The 19377-nt window shown below is 39.7% G+C and overlaps 1 protein-coding gene across 7 annotated transcripts in view; it reads right to left on the bottom strand.

The window, feature by feature from the left end:
* The window catches only part of CRTC1 (CREB regulated transcription coactivator 1), a 53218-nt gene that overhangs the window by 10875 nt on the left and 22966 nt on the right, over positions 1 to 19377 (bottom strand). For 3 of the 7 annotated variants that reach the window (XR_011325916.1, XM_069790422.1, XM_069790423.1), the window contains 11 exons: positions 17011 to 17148; positions 16159 to 16220; positions 15163 to 15257; positions 13729 to 13814; positions 13296 to 13339; positions 12799 to 13019; positions 9880 to 10016; positions 9046 to 9297; positions 6711 to 6812; positions 1376 to 1462; positions 346 to 526 (listed from right to left, as the gene is read on the bottom strand). Coding sequence is in view for 6 of the 7 variants with exons in the window: in XM_069790422.1 (XP_069646523.1) it covers positions 346 to 526; positions 1376 to 1462; positions 6711 to 6812; positions 9046 to 9297; positions 9880 to 10016; positions 12799 to 13019; positions 13296 to 13339; positions 13729 to 13814; positions 15163 to 15257; positions 16159 to 16220; positions 17011 to 17148 (1405 nt within the window). In the remaining variant the exon portion in view is untranslated. The remainder of the gene's footprint in view (positions 1 to 345; positions 527 to 1375; positions 1463 to 6710; positions 6813 to 9045; positions 9298 to 9879; positions 10017 to 12798; positions 13020 to 13295; positions 13340 to 13728; positions 13815 to 15162; positions 15258 to 16158; positions 16221 to 17010; positions 17149 to 19377) is intronic. The other 4 variants (XM_069790424.1, XM_069790425.1, XM_069790427.1 and 1 more) reach the window with 4 other exon arrangements.

The following is a 19377-nucleotide window of genomic DNA, read 5'->3' as shown; positions in this document are numbered from 1 at the left end:
GGGAAGCTCGAACAGAGAAGCAGCGGAAGAAGTTCGGCTTTCACAGCTTCTCCCTCACTGTGGCGGAGGACCCAGTAAATTCAGAGGCAGGGAGTGTCTGTAAGACAATTAGTTCTGCCATTGCAGCTCTACCTGTTTGCTGGAACTAAACAAGAGCCATCAGGCTCCCCAGCACTTGGGAAATACACCACACCAGTAACACCAACATTTACACAAGGTGAAACAAAACCTTCAAAGGCAACTATACCCTTTCCTTTCTTGGCTTCAAGTGAGCCATTGCATGAAGAAGAGAAACACCGACACCGGAGTAGTTTTGCTTGTTGGTTAAGTCTGTGATTTTCTTACCTGTAAGAATGATGTTGGGGATGTTTCCATGGCTGGAGTAATTCAGCTGCTGCGAGTCCTGCAAGCTGCCATGACTGCCAGTAAGTCCCATCATGGCTGCCTGGGAGTAGTTAAGGGTGGAACAAGGGCTGTACAGGCTGTTGGAACTAATGGCGTTTTCTATCATATTAAACTGTTCAAGCTGAAGACCAAGGCACAAAGGAATTATTACTTCTAACCATCAGGAAATACAGCAAAACAACTTACAAAGCTCAAGTATGGGAAGTAACATTGAAAGAGACAGGCAAACAAATTCATCTTTAGGTTTCGTTGATCAAAATATGGTCTATTTTCAGTTAACTTTCCGGAATAGTTTACTGCCAAATTCAGAGTGCAGGGGAATGAAGAGAGGGTGGATGCAAAAATAAAATTGTTGCCTTTGATATCGTAAGAACAAAAGAAAAGGTAGCTTTAAAACAAAGTAAAAGGCCCTCATAATTCATGCTACTAACTCAGGTATCTGCCCATCAAGCATTGCCTCTCAAAAGCCATCTCATTTTTTCCTGCTACCAGAGCATATTTCACAGTTGAATAAATCAATGCGCTGGTTGGCCAAACTAACGAAGGCACAGGCCTGCTTGCTAGGTTTTGGTACCGTGCACGAGTTGTTTGCCAAATTCAGGAGTAAATATTGTTACCACCTACAGGTGAATCCTTCTCAAATGCAACTGTGGCCAGAAGTGGGGGGTTTAAAATCTATTTTTGTTATTTTTAATCCAATAAACTTGGCAGAACACCTTTAAAAACATCTGCTACAATGGCTAAGAGGGACGAAGGGGAAGAGGGGAGGGGGGGGAAAAAAACAAACAAACAAACAACAACAAAAAAACAGAATAAAAGAAATCCCCAAGTACTGCAAACTAAAAATAACAGAATTAAAACTATATGGACAAAATGTGATCTCACATAAAATAATCAGAAGTTGATCTATATTTATTTTAAGCTGAAAGTGGCCGAAATATAGCTGAAAATCTGAGATGAATTTGCTCACCTGATGGGATAGGGCATTAGCCTGCCTAGCTGTCATCTGCTGATCATAATAGGAGTCACCAAATACACTCCCCAGAATGGAAGAATGCTGAAAACAAAACAGAGTCTTTATGGTGCAAAAATCTCATAAACAGACGTACCCACGGTGTGCGAGTGACTCGAACCTTCCAACTGATTCGTCTCGAAGTTAGTTAGCCCTTTATTATTAACCACCACTAACCATCAGCAAATTCATAAAACATTCAGTATTTCCCTTCAACACACAAATCCTTCCATGTTACGCTGCCTTCTCGTAAGCACAAAAATACAGTCAAGTAAACCAAACAAACTTCCTCACGGAGGACATACAACATATAAAACTTCTGATTTATGAAAACAGACAAGTGTGCTAGGTAACACAAGAAAAAAAAAATCACTCTACAACTTCATCTTTTTTGTGAACTTTTTTTTTGGGTGAAAGACAAACCCCATACAGAAGTAAACTGCACATTAAAACAAAATGGAATGCAAAGCTGATCACCAGCTTGCAGGTAGTGACTAGCTAACAGCCTCTGCAATCTCATGTTCACGGAACAGCCAGCTTCACTGAGACAACAACATGCCAAAACAAAACTGACATTTTAAAGTCATGTCACTTTAGCTGCAGATCAGAAAAGTTAACGAGAAAGCCCGGTAAAGCATGTTATCAGCAGTTCGAAGGCAAGAATCTCAGGAGGAACTCTTCAGCCTTGCTAATTTTACTGTCCCCTCTAGCACGACAAGCATTTATCAGTTATTCTCCATCATTTATCAATTATTCTAAAAGGTGATCAGGAATCTGAGGTCAATGTTTTCAACTATTCAATACTGTCCCAAAGAATTGCCAGATATAAAGAAATCACAGCGAGATCACTTCTTATTTAAACTGTCACAAATTCTGATACTCCAGCTGAAAACCCCCCATATCTGTTGACAAAGAGAGCACCTATAAAAGACAGTGTCTATAAAAGACAATTTGCGTGGAGAGTTTGTATCACTCTTGAAAAAAAAAAAAATCAATACCTTGCATAGCATTTTCCAGCTGGTTTATCTATACACTAAAAGAGGAAGGCTACAAATTTTCTCCTTAAAAACCTAAGCAGCACATGAAATTAAGCAAAAACCTAGGAAATATCAGAACAGAGTTACACCAGCCACCACAGTTAAAAGCACTGAACACAGCCAAAGATTCTCAGAAAACCACTGGATGTCCACAACAGTGAACACAAAAATTTCAGCAAACATCACATTTTAAACATTCTGCCTCCTACATCAGTAGCATAACTCAGCGCAGCTTATTTGCAGGTTGCATGCAAGGAAAAGAACGGAAGTTTTGTATTTAAAAAAAACCCCAAAACCTAAATTGCCCACAACCTCCATGAGAGGGGACTATCAGGAAAGAATCAACAATATATTCTTTTTAAAGCAAACAAAAACCTTCCCACCTTCAGCCAGAATCCTCGGCTATGACATTATATGGATGCTTTTGGATAAATGTAGCATCAAGGGAGGAATTCACAGCCTGAGAACGAGACTCCGTGGGGGAAGGTGGCTGAAAGTTCAGCACATGCTGTGCGTGCTATAAAATTCCTTGCTGAGCAGATCCTGTATGATCCAAGAACTGCTCCAAGCATCACCGCAAAGCACTTTCCACCAGCTGCATGCGAAGGTGCGGGTACAATTTGAATGCACTTGGAGAAGAGAGAAATTTGCTGCAGAACAGCTCTGCTGGATAACGTCAGAACACTGGAAACACAAACCTTACAGACCTCCACGGTGCTGCATTTTAAAGTATGGTACGGGCAGAGTCAGAAAAGGTAGTAGACAACTGCCTCCAAATCTTTATCAGAGAAGATCTTAACAGTAACTTCTCAGTAAGAAATGGTTTAACTAAATGAAGCCAGCCCATCCTCCAGATTGATTAAATAGAGCCTGAGCCAAGAATAGGGTTTTATGGACAAAAATAAGATTTCAATTCACTTTCCTGGGCATTTATGATCTGTTACAGCAATGACCACAGAACACTAATGACGTCTTTGCAGCGTAACACCCTACTCAATACCCTCCTTAGAAGCAGGAAAAAATGGTTGTAATTGGAACCAGTCTTCCAATTTATCATCTGGTCCTCAAAACTACGGTGGCTGCTGTATCCCTTGCATGAGACAGGGCTACCAGGAAGTTATCGAACATCAAAAGCAAAAGCCACATTATACCTGATAAGAGAAAAAGCAAAACACTACTTAAATAAAAAAACACAGACTTTTCTTTAAACCACTGACATCCTACTTACTGCCCAGTCACACTTTGATCAACTACTCAAACTCCACATTATTCAATCTGCTACACGCCTTATTTTTTTCTTAAAAAAAAGGAGTCAGAGCATAGAGCTAACTCAAGCAAGCAGATCAGGACCAGCCAAGCTTAACTCTATCACAGGGAAATCATTCCCATCTTAAGTGGCAGGCATGGCTTCAAAACTGTGTGATGTTTTATACCAATTTCTAATGAAAAATTTGCGCTTCCGGATGTCACATACTCGACATGAATCAAAGCCAGTTTGGACTGGCCCTAGAAATACAATTGCAATTCAAGAGCTCCAAAGAGAATCAAGGTATTTTTTTCCTTTAACTTCTGACGTCATTTTTACAGGAGCTTTTCAGAAGTAGGGCAAAACCTAAAATCTTTGCTTTCCACTATGCATTGTTCCCATCCTAAAAAGTTTGGGCAACATGAAAAATAATAAACAGGAGACCAAAATCTATTTGTGCAAGTCTACATTAGTAACTCCTAACAAAACATACAAGCCCATATTTATTCCTCAGCTCTGAAGTATACCGGTTACTACATCTGTAAGCACTGAAACTCCCAAAGGAAATCAACTGGAAATGTCATTACTTCAACACTTCAGAATCCTAGAATAATTTATCGACAACTCTGTGAAAAACATCTTGCTAACACCATCTCCTCCAGAAACACTAGATGAGGTCTGTTTTGTCAACAGTACATCTTCTTGGGTTAATGATGTGGTGACTGCAAGAAAAGAAAAAAGCCCAAACCACAAAACCCCTGGCTTAAATTATTAATCTAAAAATACATACCATATTATCCAGTATACAGCCATTCTACTTTAAAAAGCAGATTTCTATCTAATTGGAACAGTATGCCAGGTGTTAGAGGAGAAAAGCAAAGTAGTAATAAACAAGCCATTGTCAATGAAAAGCCATGCAAACACAAAGCTGAGAACTACAAGCAGAGCTTTTCAATTTGTGTTTGAACAGGAAGACCTTCATATAACAAACACACATCCAAAACAGAAGAGCAAATACATTTGGAGATGTGGAAAGATGAAAAATAACTTCTGGTGAATGAACCGTATGTGATAAAAATCAAACCACAGATTTCTATGTTTAGAGCACGTCACTCATCATACTGATACACTGCAGAACGATTTAACCTAAAATTAATCAGAGAAACGGGAGCAAGTGGAAGACGCCTACCCGGTCACACCCACTTTATTCCACTCTTGTCAGCCAGTGCCAGACTGCTCCACAATGGGCATATTCTGCTGTTGGAACCAATCTGCCTTTACTCTTGGCAGATTACCCTACAGTCTAACGGATCCTGCTATTTGGGAGCAGCCCTCATAATCACAACCAACACAAAGTTTTCTTCCGAACTGTTTTTTCTTCCCCCATTGCTTCTCTCCATGCTTACTATTTGCAGCCTTAAGAGGTCCACCACCACAGATAGCTCGCTCGCCACTACTAGCTTCTGGTTCATTGATGGAGGCAGGAAAGCTGTCTCATTTTTAATTTAGCAAAAATAAAGAATTGTGTGGGTATTTTTAAGAGGCCAATACTAAAGCAAGCAGTATTAATAAACCCTCTTCCTTTCACACAGAGTCATGGTGTCCCACTTGAGAACAGCAAAACCTAAGCAAGAGTTTACAGGATAAAACAGGCCCAGCTGGAAAAATTATAGTCAAGCATGTGCTCCACTGGGGAGTGCTTGCTGCACTCCAGTACTTTGGACTGACCAGTGGCAACGAGTCTGCGGACAAAACCAAGAAAGAGTTATTGAGAAGTCAAGGGGGAAAGAAAATCAACACAAAAAATCAAAATTGGACGCACCACCCAAATGAGAACTAGACCTGAGAATTTGCAGCAAGACTGGCAACAGCTTTGCTCTACGTGACAGCCTAGAGTAAGTTTGCTTGTTTTCTTTGAGCCACACACAGAACACAGCAGAACTGGCAGAAGCAGGCAGAAGAGAGAGAAGTTAAGAAGCAATTAAGCAAGGGTTAAGAAAATCCAGACAGTCCTGACACTCGGATCTATTACTGAGCTTACCAGTGACCTGTCTCTGGCTAATGGCAAGGAGAGACGAAGCTTCTGCTTTGGAACCATGAAGGGGCAGCACTTATTTAGATACGATCCTCCTTACAGCCTTAAACGTTAAATGATGAAACAGAAAATGTATTTTCAGACTCTATTGTGATGCTCTGTAAGAATTTCCTGCACCTCATTTCTACAGGTGGGATTTAGGAAAAGGGCAGCCATACGCAGCTATTTTAGCAGCATCAGCTTATTTCTGTATGGAAAATGCGCTCACTCCCTTACATTAGGGGCACCCCCAAAGACTGCTTTGCTTTTAACTGTCTTGCTGCTGGCAGATAAAAAATCCCCTTGTCAGGTTTACACACACCCCAATCTATGACTTGCATATAGGACATGTGAATGTATGAGTATATACATACACAGGAAGAAAAACCAGCTAACATGCAAGAAAGCCTGTTTAGTAACCCATTACTTGCAAGCCACAAGATACAGTTGCTAATTTCAAGAGCATTTCCTCCAGTGTTTTCTTTCAAAGTGTATGTTCCCACATAAAAAAAAGGTCCTGATGTAAATGCATTCAGCCACACAAGGGATATTTAGTGCCACAGGAGTTATCCTGCTGCAGAAGGCACTTAAGTTTCCCTCTCTCTCTCTCTCTCTCCCCTGCCCTCCCAACCTTATCTGTCAGCTCCTACACAATATTGCTCAGTGAAAGGGGTCTACCTGGAGGTTCTGTCCACGGTACACCCCAAAGAAATAACTGAGTTTTAATAGTGTTCAAATAGTAGCTTTGATCAATAAAAAGGCAATTCACCAGCTATTGAAAAACTCTGGAACTGAATGAAACTGCAAACAAGATGAGACATCAGTAATGCATGAGGCACATACAATTACAGTGAGACAACTATGGGTCAGTAATGGAGAGACTCAACTAAAAACAAACACAAGAAGCAAGGCCTGTGGAAGCACAGAGTCCCTTACTTGAGGGGAGCTGCCAGGAGAGAAGCCTTGATTGGAGACAGGAGAGGTGGGAGACTGGTTGGCTGGGGATCCAGCATTACTGCGGTACTGCTGGAGTGAAGCCTACAGAACAACACAGAATTAAAGACCATGGGATTGATGGAAGGTTGGAAAATTATAAACTTCTGGCGTATATACAGCTCGGGGAAGCTGGGAGAAACCATCCTCTTCAGCAATTCTTGGCTATGTATGAAGACACAATTACTGTGAACAATGCCGCAAAAAGGAGAAAATTAAGATATCAGCATGGCGTGGTCTTGTCTGACTGAACAGCTGAGAGCAGGGCAGGGCTGTCGTACAAGCAAAACTGTTGAAATATTTTTTCCCTGTTCTCAGTTACGCTCAATTAAAAAAAAAAAAAAAATCCGGTCAGCCAACGATTTAGGGAAAAGAGCTCTTGAAAGCTGGGAATAACTCAAAAATAACGTAATTTATTCTTCAATTCAACTGCCATACCCACACATTCTTAACCTGTGTTTACACTACTCTGGAAACCCTTCTCGTATTACTCTGCCTAGTCTTAAACAGCCTGGGTGTGTTATCAGGATTGAAGTGTATAACCATGCAGACTGAAACCCTTCTCAAAGCTGCATTTTACCCCATGACACGGAACAGACATTGTCTGAGAATTCACACTACGTTTTGGAGGTTTCTATTAGTTATATTTACATTGTTCTCAGTCATCTTGAGAACTCATTTTCAAAGATTTACCTTTTTTTAGTCATAAAGAACCTTAGATTTGAATAACTTAATAATCTTAACGACATTTAAATAGAATGTTGCTCTAATTAACATAAATAGTAAGTACAGCTCTTCTCATTACACTTCCTTTAGAAATTAACAGATGATTGAGGAAAACCTGCAAGCCAGTAGTTCTATGAAAAGGAGTAATTTAATCAGATAGCTTTGCAGTGTGGGAGAACACTGTACTACCAATGCTTTCTGACACTGAATTCTGTAAATCTCAAGAAAATATGTCTTAACCCCTTCTGCTATGCATTGCTACTTATGCACTTAAGCAGACATCCAAACTACAGCAAAATGAATTTCAATACTGCTTTACAAAAACTGCATAAAAGTTGTCAGTGAGACTGTAACATAGCTCAAACAGCTTTTTGATAAACTAGCTTTAAATTTAAGTTTATGTATAATTTCAGTTGCTTTAAAAGATAAGCTCAGCACCCTAAAAGTTAAGGTCATAAAGAAGTTTAGGATGAAGAAAGCAACACAGAAAGCAAAGAATGAAAATCAGAATCATCTGTACTGGTAGCTACGTATTAGAATCAAAACATTCAGACACATGTTGAGTGGGTCGATATCCTTTCCACTGCTGGATCTGTCCTTCCCTCTTCCCCTTCCAATCCTGAAAGGGAAGCAGCTTCTTTCAAGAAGCACTTAGCAGCACAACTGTTAAAAATTTCATCCACAGATGAAGTCCACAATCAAGTGCTAGATCAATAGAGAATGATTTCTTCTCATTCTCAAACCAATTACTGTCACTACAACACTGCCAGGAGGACACAACAGGTCAGACAACCAAGATCCTACGCAGCAGAGGAGAATGAGCAGAGAACAAGCAGTGAAATTCTTCCCTAGCTAGCCTGTAACCCTGATCTTGCTCTGCATTTTGGATTTTCATATGCAGAGACACACACAACATTTTATAACAGACCATGTTAAAACAAGGAAAAAAAAGAAATCTGTCCATAAATCATTGCTATATGTATGTATACACTCCATTTCTTCTGGGCATCTGAAGGCAGCCACAAATCCAATTTTTGAAGATAATAATGTATGCTCTAAAATTCCTTAAAATGAAAGCATTCTAAATATAAAAAGTATAGAAAATACCTGTTCTCTCCAACTTTTGGAAAATGCTTGTTAGCAGGTTTCTTTATCAAAGTTCTGTTAACTCCTCCAGTCTATAGCAACACTGTATGACATACAACGTGTAGGGGGTGCATTACATTTAACAGCCTGAAAACGTATCAATGCAACGGCAGCCGCAAGGTGTGAAATAAATGCTGATATATTTAAGCTGGTCTAATCAAACATGGAGTCGTAAGGGACACTATTTTATGAAAATATGTCCACCCTAAGTGCACATTAAAACCAAATTTTCCTCTATAAAACATTTAGGATGGTTTTGGTTGAATCCACATTTAAGTCTACTTCAGACTCTGCTTAGAAGTAGACTTATTACAAGGGTTCTCCAGCTTGATCTCTGAAACTACACTGTACGCTACCAGGTTTTTCAAATGAAAGCTCTATCATTTTCAGCTGTGCCTGAGCTTACCGAGTTGATGTCTATTCCCATTGATGGTTGGCTCTGGCTACCCGGAGGTGACTGTGGGATGGAAGAAGGTACCGTGACGGAGAGTGGGGGGAGCTGTGTTCCTCGCTGTAAACCAGAGGTCTGCATTAAAGGAGTATTCTGAGGCAGGGTACTTGCCACCTGGGTCTGCTGCTGTTGCTGGGAAGTTGGCTGGCTAAAAAATGGATATGGGGGAAGCTGCTGCTCCAGAGACAATGCATCCATAGCCACGGCCTTAAAAAGAAGAATCAAAGTCATCCATGCTGGCAGGTAATTTCCCTTCACTTTCAAGCGCATCAAGTTTCACACCAAGAGAATTGTACTAAGTCAATCTTATCTTGCATTTTAAAAATGTTACCTAAAGGTTCAGAAACAGTCAAGAACATGTTTCAAAAGACTTAATATCACCTCCAGTGTGCAATAAACAAATAGTCTAAAAGCCCAGTTGAATGTCCAGGTCAGAAATTGATAACCTATAGTCAGTCACAGAGTCACAATTATGAAATCAATTAAAAAAGCTAATTGAGCTTCCCTCATGAATTAGAGAAACGTCTTTCAAACCTCACAACTAACTTTGGGACAGTACCGTTACAGAAAAGTGTCTTAATAGATGCTTTTTACCACGGTTCTAGAAAGGTGAAAATAAAATCTGTCCCCTCTACAAACCTCTCCCTTTTTAAGGCTTGAATTAATGAACACATTTAAAGAAGAAAATTACAGAACAAGAGAGATGAAGTTACAGCCAGCTTCTCCCTAGGTAGAGTAAAACAATTAATCTGTGATTGAAAAATTTTAGTTCTCCAAGTAAGTCCCTACCTGAGTAATTGGTGACAAAGGGGAAAGCGTAGGAGACATTTGCTGTGACTGTGGTCGTCTTGAGTCTGCACTCAAGGAGAGAGGACTGACGGCTGGCTGACGGTGCTGCTGGGAAGGGGCTGGCGTCGTTGTCATTCCTGCCAGGAAGGAACAAACCAGCTTAAACAGGAACAGAGCAATGGTTTATTGATACTTGTATGGAGGTAATTACCTGAACGATGAAGAATGAATGGCATAAAGGGACAATCACTTAATGCAAAGTGCTGAATGCGCCTTGGCCAATCAGGCTGAAACCCGTTAGCTAATTTGCAATTAATTTTGTCAGGCTGAAGAGCATCAGGATGAGAGGAAGATCCCTGTGGTTTATCCTGGACCAAAACCAGTCACAGTTGTTCAGGTTCATACATAGATACTGACTTGAAACTGAAATAGGCAGAGCAGCTTCAGCGGTTTACAGAAGCCACAGGTATCGTTCTTGCACACCTCGCAGGCTGCACGCACTGAACCCAGGAAAAGCACATTCTGCTCTATTTGTAAGGGCTCAAACTTCAGGAAGAAGATAACAGATCATGTAAAAAGACTAATCGGAGGGCACCTAAGATATTATAAAAGCAAACACCTATTTAATGGAAAATGCAGAAGAAAAACGGGTTACACAGGAAGTACTCCATTTTTAATGGCATACCAGTGCACAGGAAGGCAGGAAATATCCTTCACACTCTAAAGAGCCATGACCTACCAGGGGGTAGGGATAAACAATTCAAGTATTGTAATTTTGTTCAAATTCAAGACAAAAATCTGCAAGTTTTAAAACCTCTCCTATTTTCTGCCTCACCCTAGAGGAACCGAGACACCCTGGAAAGTGATTTCAGGACAATCTAGCTAGTGAGCTGTTCTTCCAGAGCTGCCAGAAAGGAAGAATTCACAAGAGCCTGCGAGCTCCTAGGCACTTGGCAAATGTTCAAGGCTTCCAGGCAGGCTGCCAGGGAGCCAGGAAGTCCGGGCTGCCAAGGAGCCAGCAGGCAAACTGGCTCAAACTGCGCAGATTCTGAAGACTGCCTGGCTTCCCCTGCAATGTTTGCAAAATCAACACCGTCTCACGGAACATGTCAGCGAACTGACAAACTCAAATGCACAAATGTGTAGTCTTAAATTGCTGGCAGTTCTTTGTAACCTGACAGGTGTTTGTTTCCCCACCTTTTCTTGGGGCTACTGAGGGCATGCTTGTGCAATGCACAGAGCTCCTGCAAAAGGTTCAAAAGCCTTTACGTTTTCTGCTAAAGAGCTAGGAGATAAAAAAGAGGCAAGAAAGGTTTGGAAAAATCAGTTTAAAAAGTACCAAACACTGACTATGCCGATGATTAAACTATGGGATAGTCTCCAAAGAGAAGCAGGAAAATCATCAATGAGCATATCTTTTAAATTTGTTATGTCTTTGATAGATCAGCACATGTTGTCAAAGCAATTACATACTTAGCGGTTTGGTTTTAAACCGCTTACTTTGCTAATTATGGTTATGGCAAAAAATTTAGCGGCCCAATCTGGCCTAACTCCATGCAAGCAGTTTGTTTCTTTTTATACACACAATAGCTCTCTTTGCACAGACTCACTAAGTTCTACTTCAGTGACAGCCCATCTCCGAAACTTCGTATAGTCTCTTTTGAGACCAGAAAACTTGTTAAAGGATGCTGAAAGCTGCTGGCTGACCCTGTACTCAAATAGTTAAACCGCCTTCTTGCTTCATTCTTAAATATAACTGGTCAGTCATAACACTACATTAACCTGATTAGAATTATTTCCTTTTCCCAATAAATGAGAGGATTTTTAAGTGGGTAAGGGAATCCTGCCTAACACAGGAAATATACTTGTATTTTTGGATACGATGCCTCATTTCTATTCTAACAATCAACTGACTGCAACTGTCCCTGACAATTAAAAAAATGCAATCCTCTTCACAACTATTCGAGTATGACCCAGTGAAATTATTTAAAATATAACAATCACCAATTTAGGCTATTTGCCTATAAAGTTAAGTTTAATCTTGAAATTATCAAGTGATCAGTATATTATAAACTGCTAGCATGGCAAATAAAGTTTGTTTGTGGTTTGTTTTTTTAAAATAAAATTATCAGTATTGCCAAAGTCCGAAAACCCCAACAAACACAACTCAGACTCACCATGCAGAACAGCTCAAACAGCAACAAAAGCTATGACTGCTAGAAAGGCAACAATTTCAACATAAAGGCACCATAGTGAAGGCTGTGAGAAATTAAGGTGTGCACTTGGTATTATTTCCCAAAGCCCCGCTATATTATGTAGCATGAATATTCAGGATATTTTCAAAACTTAAGCAGTCAACCTTACAAAAACTAGCACACCTTGTAAAGACTCCACATTATTCTTGATTGCTCAAAAGAGAAAATTTGCTTCTGATGAAGCAGGCAATGTCCTCTCTCCAAAAGAATCCTCACACTGAAAAAAAACCCCATTCTAAAGGAACGAAAACAAAAGGCCTACTTAAGATATTTCCATAACACAAGTGCTACTGGGCTTAAGTACAATGAATTACAAGGGAGGCAGCTTTGGATGCTAGTCTCTCCTGCAGTCTTATACATAAACTAAACAAAAAAAAAAGAAAAAAACAAAAGAAAACAAAAAAAAGAAAAAAAGCAGTTTTGGGCACCAAGAACATGACAAAAATGAAAGACAATTTGTAAGTCATATAACTAAATACAGCTTTCTCACTTTTTCATACAGAAATGGCTTGATAAAACTTGTTTATAAAGAAATGTCAATCAAGAGTGAAGTGCAATTACCTCTCAGACAAAACAGTAATACTCAGCAATGCAACTTCCATAATTTAAGACAAGTGACATATTGTGGACAGTCTGTAAAAACACCTCAGAGTTATGATCTTACCCTGATTGGCAGTGCTGATGCCCAAGTGAGTCAGATTGGCAGCAAGATTTCCGGTACTATTGGAGCTACTCAGGGCTGGGAATGTGGATTCCTCAGGATCTAACGGTGTTGGGAGAGGGGAAGGGAAATGGATGTTTGTCAGGTCTGGCAGGGAGCCACCTGTGTTATGCGTAGCAGGAATCAGTGTTGTAGTGTTTTCCTGGTCAGCTGATGGAAAGATGCTAAATAAGGGAGAGAGGAAAAAAAAAAAAAAGAAAACAAAAAAGACACATGTCAGTTTAAATTTCAGCCTGGACAGACCTTTATAAAATCTTTTTTAAAAAGGATCATTTATAGAGGTCACTCATAGAGGTTCTGTCTGGTCTTGTATCTACTACAGTGTTATACCATCTAAGGGCTTTTCAGAAAACTCAAAAGCAAGAGGACATTGAATATGCAACATTCTTTCTTAAAGAGCTCAATGCTCTTTAAAAAAAAAAAAATTGCTCAAAACTTACTTGATTCCTGGAACTTCACATGATTTAGGTCTTGACGACCCAGTCTAAAATAGAAGGAAGACATTTTTAAAGGCAAAGATACCGCTAAAGATTAATGCTTAGCGTATATTTCAATTAGTAAGGTTTATTTGATTTAATACATTTCTACAGAAGAGCTATTCTTCTACACAAGAGCTCTGTGAAGCTCTTAGAAGATATTTGTCACCTTTTTTGCTTTATTGGTCCAACAAGACTCAAATTTAATCAAACATGCATGCACACATACATATAAAGTGCCTTTCTGATCTAATGTTTAGTGATTTGTTGCTAAATACAGCATTTAATCTCTATTCTCTGCAAGCAGTTTGTTTTGGTTGACTGTATTTAGAGCATTAATTTACCTAAATATGTTTAGAAAATAAAAGCTATACACTTTGAAATGTGAGCTTCCTACCTTTTTAGTGTCCCATCCTTGTTTAGAGAGGGTTTTGTCTGCCTCAGAGGTGGTTTCCTCCATTCCAGGGACAGTCAGTAATAAAACTAAAAAATGAGAACAAAAGAAATCATATTGTAATATTAAGCTTCTCAGTAAGACATTCTCAGATTGGAAGTTTAACCATTTGAAACTCTTCAGTAACCTATTATCAATGAATATGAAAGTGGCCCTCTACTATTACGGGATCAAAATTTAAAAAAACAAACACCAGAAGAAACTAAAAGTGTATTTAACTAGCAAGGAGATGTTACCAGCTTAAAAAAAAAACAAACAAAAAAACAACAAAAAACCCCCAATACTTTAAAAAATTTTGGCCTCCAGTTTAGTCTGCTTAGACCTAAATGGAAGAGTGTAGCTTGGGACCTAGTTTTTCCTATCTTTTGCGTTTTGCAAAAAGTGATGTACGCCTGGTACATCTAACAGGTGGCCAACAGGACGATTCCAGTGGGGAAAAATCCAGACCACCTCCCCTGGGATAGAGAAACACTATAAAGCTGTTACTTCTCCATATTCCAAGCACATTTGTTTGTTGAAAGCAATCAACTGTTTCATCATGCTAATAGCAAGGTGACAAAGAAACATCAAAAGAAAGCCCAGTCAGAGAGATGTATCAACAGAAGCCTTTCATGCTGATGACTATAAATCCATATTTACACAATACAGTTTAAGATGATCATTATTTAATGTTTTACAACTCTAGAAGTATATGGAATTGCTGCAGTACAGTGCACATGCATCTGAGTGTTGCATGTTCACCTATCTCTGGGTGGTTGTTTAAGGATTAAATTTCTCTACACAGATTTAAGAGCTTTTACTCTATTTCTTGAACTGACAGCAGGAACAAGAGCCAGCAGAGGGCACCAGAATTGTTAGTGCTGGAGGGCTGTGCTGCTCTAGCTTGTAACTGTTAATGTTACCAGAGAGTATTGCTTGTAAGCATTGCTCTAAGGGTATATTCACTGGTGATCTCAATCCCATAAATAAAAACTAGATGAAGTCTTCCTGCTTTACGATATTGGATCACTGACCATGAAATGCCTGTGATCTCTACACTTGTCCAGAAGTTACTATAAACTGAAAACCTCTAGTACCACTGAGATGAGTCTAATCACCAGAGTCCCACAAGCCCAGATTACTTTTACCCATAGGGCAAGGTCTTAGAATCACAGAATACGGGGTTCAGAAAGATGCTGTATCTTAGCTTTGTGAAATCTTTTCTTTTACCCAGAAGAGTAAATGTGGTCCTTTGTTCCAGTTCCTGTGTAACTGAATCTAGAGAGTGTTACGCATACATGTATTTATGGAAACGGATGAACACCAATACATGCGCATATAATCTGAAGTACAATGCTTTGAATGTTACAAATATTTTCACTGTTTTTCTCTGTTTACCTCTTTTCTGCTGCATGTCCTGCGACCCTCCTGAAAAGGATTCTTGTTGAGCTGGAGTCATAGTACTCTGGTGCAAGGCAGAATCAGAATTTGTCCTGAAAGGAAGGCAAAAAAAATTTCTATTGTCAGTTTCTCTAAATAAAAGAATGCTTCATCTCAGATAAAAGTAACCAACTCAGTAAAACCTGAATACTCTGCATTTAGAAAACGAAATCTATATATATTGCATATACCAGGCACAATTTCCTTGTGAAACAATCAATTCACAGAACGAATTAGTTCAAGTTTGAAGAGCAATTGTTTCAATAACGGGATTGAGAGGAATACAGGATAAATTGGTTGCCGTTGTTAGAAAATAATTTGACATGCTATGTTAAGATTATGCATGATCGAATAATGCAATTTTTAAGTTGAAAGCTGCTTATACATTCTTTAGTTATACTAGTCTTTGAAAAGAAAGCATCCTTGTTTCAGAGGGAGGGAAAATGACTGGTTCAGGACACAAGTATGTTGTGGAGACAGGAACCTCCACGGTCAACACATCTCTCATGATGAGCTGTCCTTCGCTTGGGAACGTAGGCCACCACTTAGGCAACTCGGCACCTCCAACGTCAGGAGCATGAGGGATAGGAACAGGCAACTCAGTGCTCCTTTCCACTCGAATGCTTGGGAGGGCAGACTAGCCAGTTTCTGCACAGTGAGAAATACCCAAGTCTTTTACAACTCAACAATTTTGGGGTATGCCTTGCAACATCTGGCAAGACTTACCTTTAAAAAGAACACATTAGCTGATACACCTTAATTTTAAAAGCAGGTCATCTAAAAGAATTACCATAATAGAAGAAAAAAAAAAATACTAAATTCAGGAAGGCATGGCAATTCAGATGACGAACTGCTGTGGGGAACAATAAAGGCCTTTGTTGCACACAAAAGTGATGTAGTATTAGGGAATGCAGTCCAAATACTAACACATATGCACACAATTGTGCTACTAACCTTCTCCAGCTTGTGTCTGACGGAGGCGACAGATACACAGTGCCATACGGACAGCTGTCCACGTGATTCCATCAGTTAAGGGGAAGAACACCACTTTCCCATTTAAGCAGGAGGCCTATTTGAAATGTTTTCCTAAGGAATAATTCAAATTACCCTGTCAGAACCACTAAGCTCACATGAGAAAGGCAAGCAGAGTCCCTATGGGGAACATACTGACTTTAAAAGGACTCTGAAAACAAAACATTACCTGGATTGTTGTAATGTTTGAGCAACAGGACAACCATCCTCCTTTTCCCTTTCTGAGCATCTAACTCTTCCCTGAGAAGCCATCATATCTCCACTCTCCCACTCACACATCCCCTTTAGCCACACCAAGCCAGTCTGATTGTGGCACATTTTAAGCCAGTCAGAAATAATAAGCTAATTAATTTTCACAAATGGCAAGAAGAAATAGTGCTTGGAAAACGCTAAACTGAAGAATCAACTCGTAATAAAAAGCACAATGAACTACAAAGAATTATTCTGGTTTAGGTTTACTCAGTTCTGAAGGGAAACTCAGTTTCACCAAGACTGCCTTGCCTTTTGCATCAAAGGATCTCAATCCTTCTCAGCTTCATATGTATCATTATCCCCACTTAGAGCTGAGGAAACAAAGGTAAATGCTTACTTTACAGAATAGTAGGTATTTATAGACTAGATCACAGTTCAGAAAAAGCAGATGACATTAACTGAGATGGGAAGCAACTCCGCTGACAGGTGAGGAGGGGAGGAAGAAGGGAACTGTAAAAACTGAGAACTGTGATATTGTTGCAAAGGTAGGTGTTCACTGCCAGCTCACGAACCAAAGGATATTTGTCTTCCATGTTTATCCACAGAGAGAGGGCGTCGATGTGGGGAGCCAAGACGGTTTCTGTCACGATACACTCTGTCCACCAGACCATGATGCCGAGTTGTTCGGCTTGTGTCCAACCCCGATGACTGAAAAGGAGTCTGAGAGAGACACATGAAATTATAAGCAGAAAAATACATGCACGAGCAGTCTGCCCAGAACCTATTCATATTGTATGCAAGGCTGTATTAGTCTAAGGAATGAAACTCAAAAAAGATATGGACAAGTGTAACCATGTAAATTTTTCCTCCAACAACATTTTCACTATAGCCATGGAAAGCAATTACCAAGGCTATCTCTTCCAGATAGAGATCAGACACAAGTGGAGGCAGACCATGCTAGACCTGCCCTCTCACAAATCAGCACTGCTCTCCAACCTTTGTATCTCTAAAATACCACAAGTGAGTGTGGCAGGGAGCCTACTGACAACTGCTGTTTCCATTCCCTCGGTGCAGCATGCAGCATGCATCCAGAAGGAACATGCTGACAACCAGAGCTTAAACTACAAGGGCAGGAGATGCAGGAAGAAGATGCACAGTGAGCCTAACATTCACCAGAACACGCCACGTTCTCTCAAAACTTCCTTTCACCCCTCCTTTCAGCATAATTATTTTAAGGGGACACTGATAGAATTAAAAGAAAAAGAAAAGCAGTTTCCTTCCTCCTCTGTCTAGAAAAAGTTACAACATCCAGTATTTTTTAATTTCCATTTCATTCAGATTGTAAAGTGAACCTAGGTGGGTTGATTCCACCTTGAATCTTATCAGCACCGATATCTTGAGGGTGTTTACTTGTCAGCAAGTTATTTCAGAGACTGAGGACAGCACAGAAAGGACAGGGAAGATGAATTCCCAGGCTAAACTGGAAAACTTCTACATTTTCAAAAGTCCTTCCCAGTGTATACCTGCGGGGGGCAGAGGGAGAGGAGGAAGTACCAAACAGTCAACCTCTACTCATACTTCAACAGCAATATATGGGTCTCTGGAGAAAAAAAAGCTACACAGTCTTCCACTCCTTGCCAATGTGAACAGCTTTGCTGAGTCCCTCAACACCATCTGTTTGGAAATCCAAAATTTCCTCCTCCATTCAGGTGCTGCACGTGGCAAATGCACTGTCCTGTCTGCCAAGCCATGAAACCATCTGGCTTCCACATTTAAAAAAAAAAAAAAAAAGAAAAAAAAGAAAAAAGGTTAAAGTGTCCAGCTTTGGCTGTTTGAATTATTATTTCTAAAAAGTTTTAATTTATTTTTAAATGTTTTGCTTGTAATAACTTTTAAAAGAGTCCTTCTACTATTTTAAACTCTTTTCTGTTCAGCAAATATTAGTCTCCTCTCCCTCTATGCACACACAACCTGTGTTAATATAAATGGATGCAAAGTGGCTGTGATGTTTATTTTCTCATTTCAGGGCCAACACTTTATATGCAGCAGAATATTGCTTAAGTCAACATGGGACTAGCAAGAGAGCACAGTGACTCTTTACTGCACTCTTAGCCATTAAAATCATGGTGTTTTGCTTCAGTTCCTTAGCAAGTACGACTTTCTTGTATGAAAAATTAGAAACCTCAAGTCATAGCATCTCAATTTTAAGTAATTTAAATTAAAACATGTTGGTTTAATCTCTGCTGCAAACACTAAACAACAATCTAGTTCTACCTAACTGGCACCACACAGAACTGGGAATATTTGTAATTCCAAAACAACAACAAAAGGTCTCAAACTCCTCCTTGTACTGTTGTTACATCAATTCTACCCAAAAGGCAGCAAAATTTGCAAATACATGCGTGCTTGGAAGGTCAACAGGAAAAGCAATTTCCTATGCCAGTGGTCTCAACCACAATGTTACTAAAAAAGGAGAAGCCAGTCTGAAGCATACAGAATGCAGACCTTACCTGGAATTTAAAAGGAAGCCAATGCATACGAGTATACAGACAAAAAGTTGAATGCAGAAATAGTTATTTCTTAAGTTTTCTTTTTTTTTTGGCACAACTTCCATACTAAAAACACAACAAAAATCTAATTTGAGTGCAACAGTGGCACAAGTAAACATGGACCATGCCCTGTCACAGGGCTACAATTTATAGAGCAAGGAATTTTTGGGCAATGCTGTTCTCTGGCTTTCCAGAAACAAAGATCCAAAGTGAATCCCTAACCTGCTTAGGGAAATCAGAAAAGACGACAAACACTTGAGAAAATGGGTATCACCTCCCACAGGTCTGGCTTCTCTCAGCAACCATCCCATGAAACTTACTCTGGACCAAACACCAAGCAACATGCCTTCATTAAAATCCCCATCCCTGCAGGGCACGTGATACTTAACCATAATAAACA

The sequence above is a fragment of the Haliaeetus albicilla genome, chromosome 8 (assembly GCF_947461875.1).
Source record: "Haliaeetus albicilla chromosome 8, bHalAlb1.1, whole genome shotgun sequence".
Lineage (NCBI taxonomy): Eukaryota > Metazoa > Chordata > Aves > Accipitriformes > Accipitridae > Haliaeetus > Haliaeetus albicilla.
Note: the sequence above shows the minus strand (reverse complement) of the source record. Positions and strands in the feature narration are given on the sequence as shown.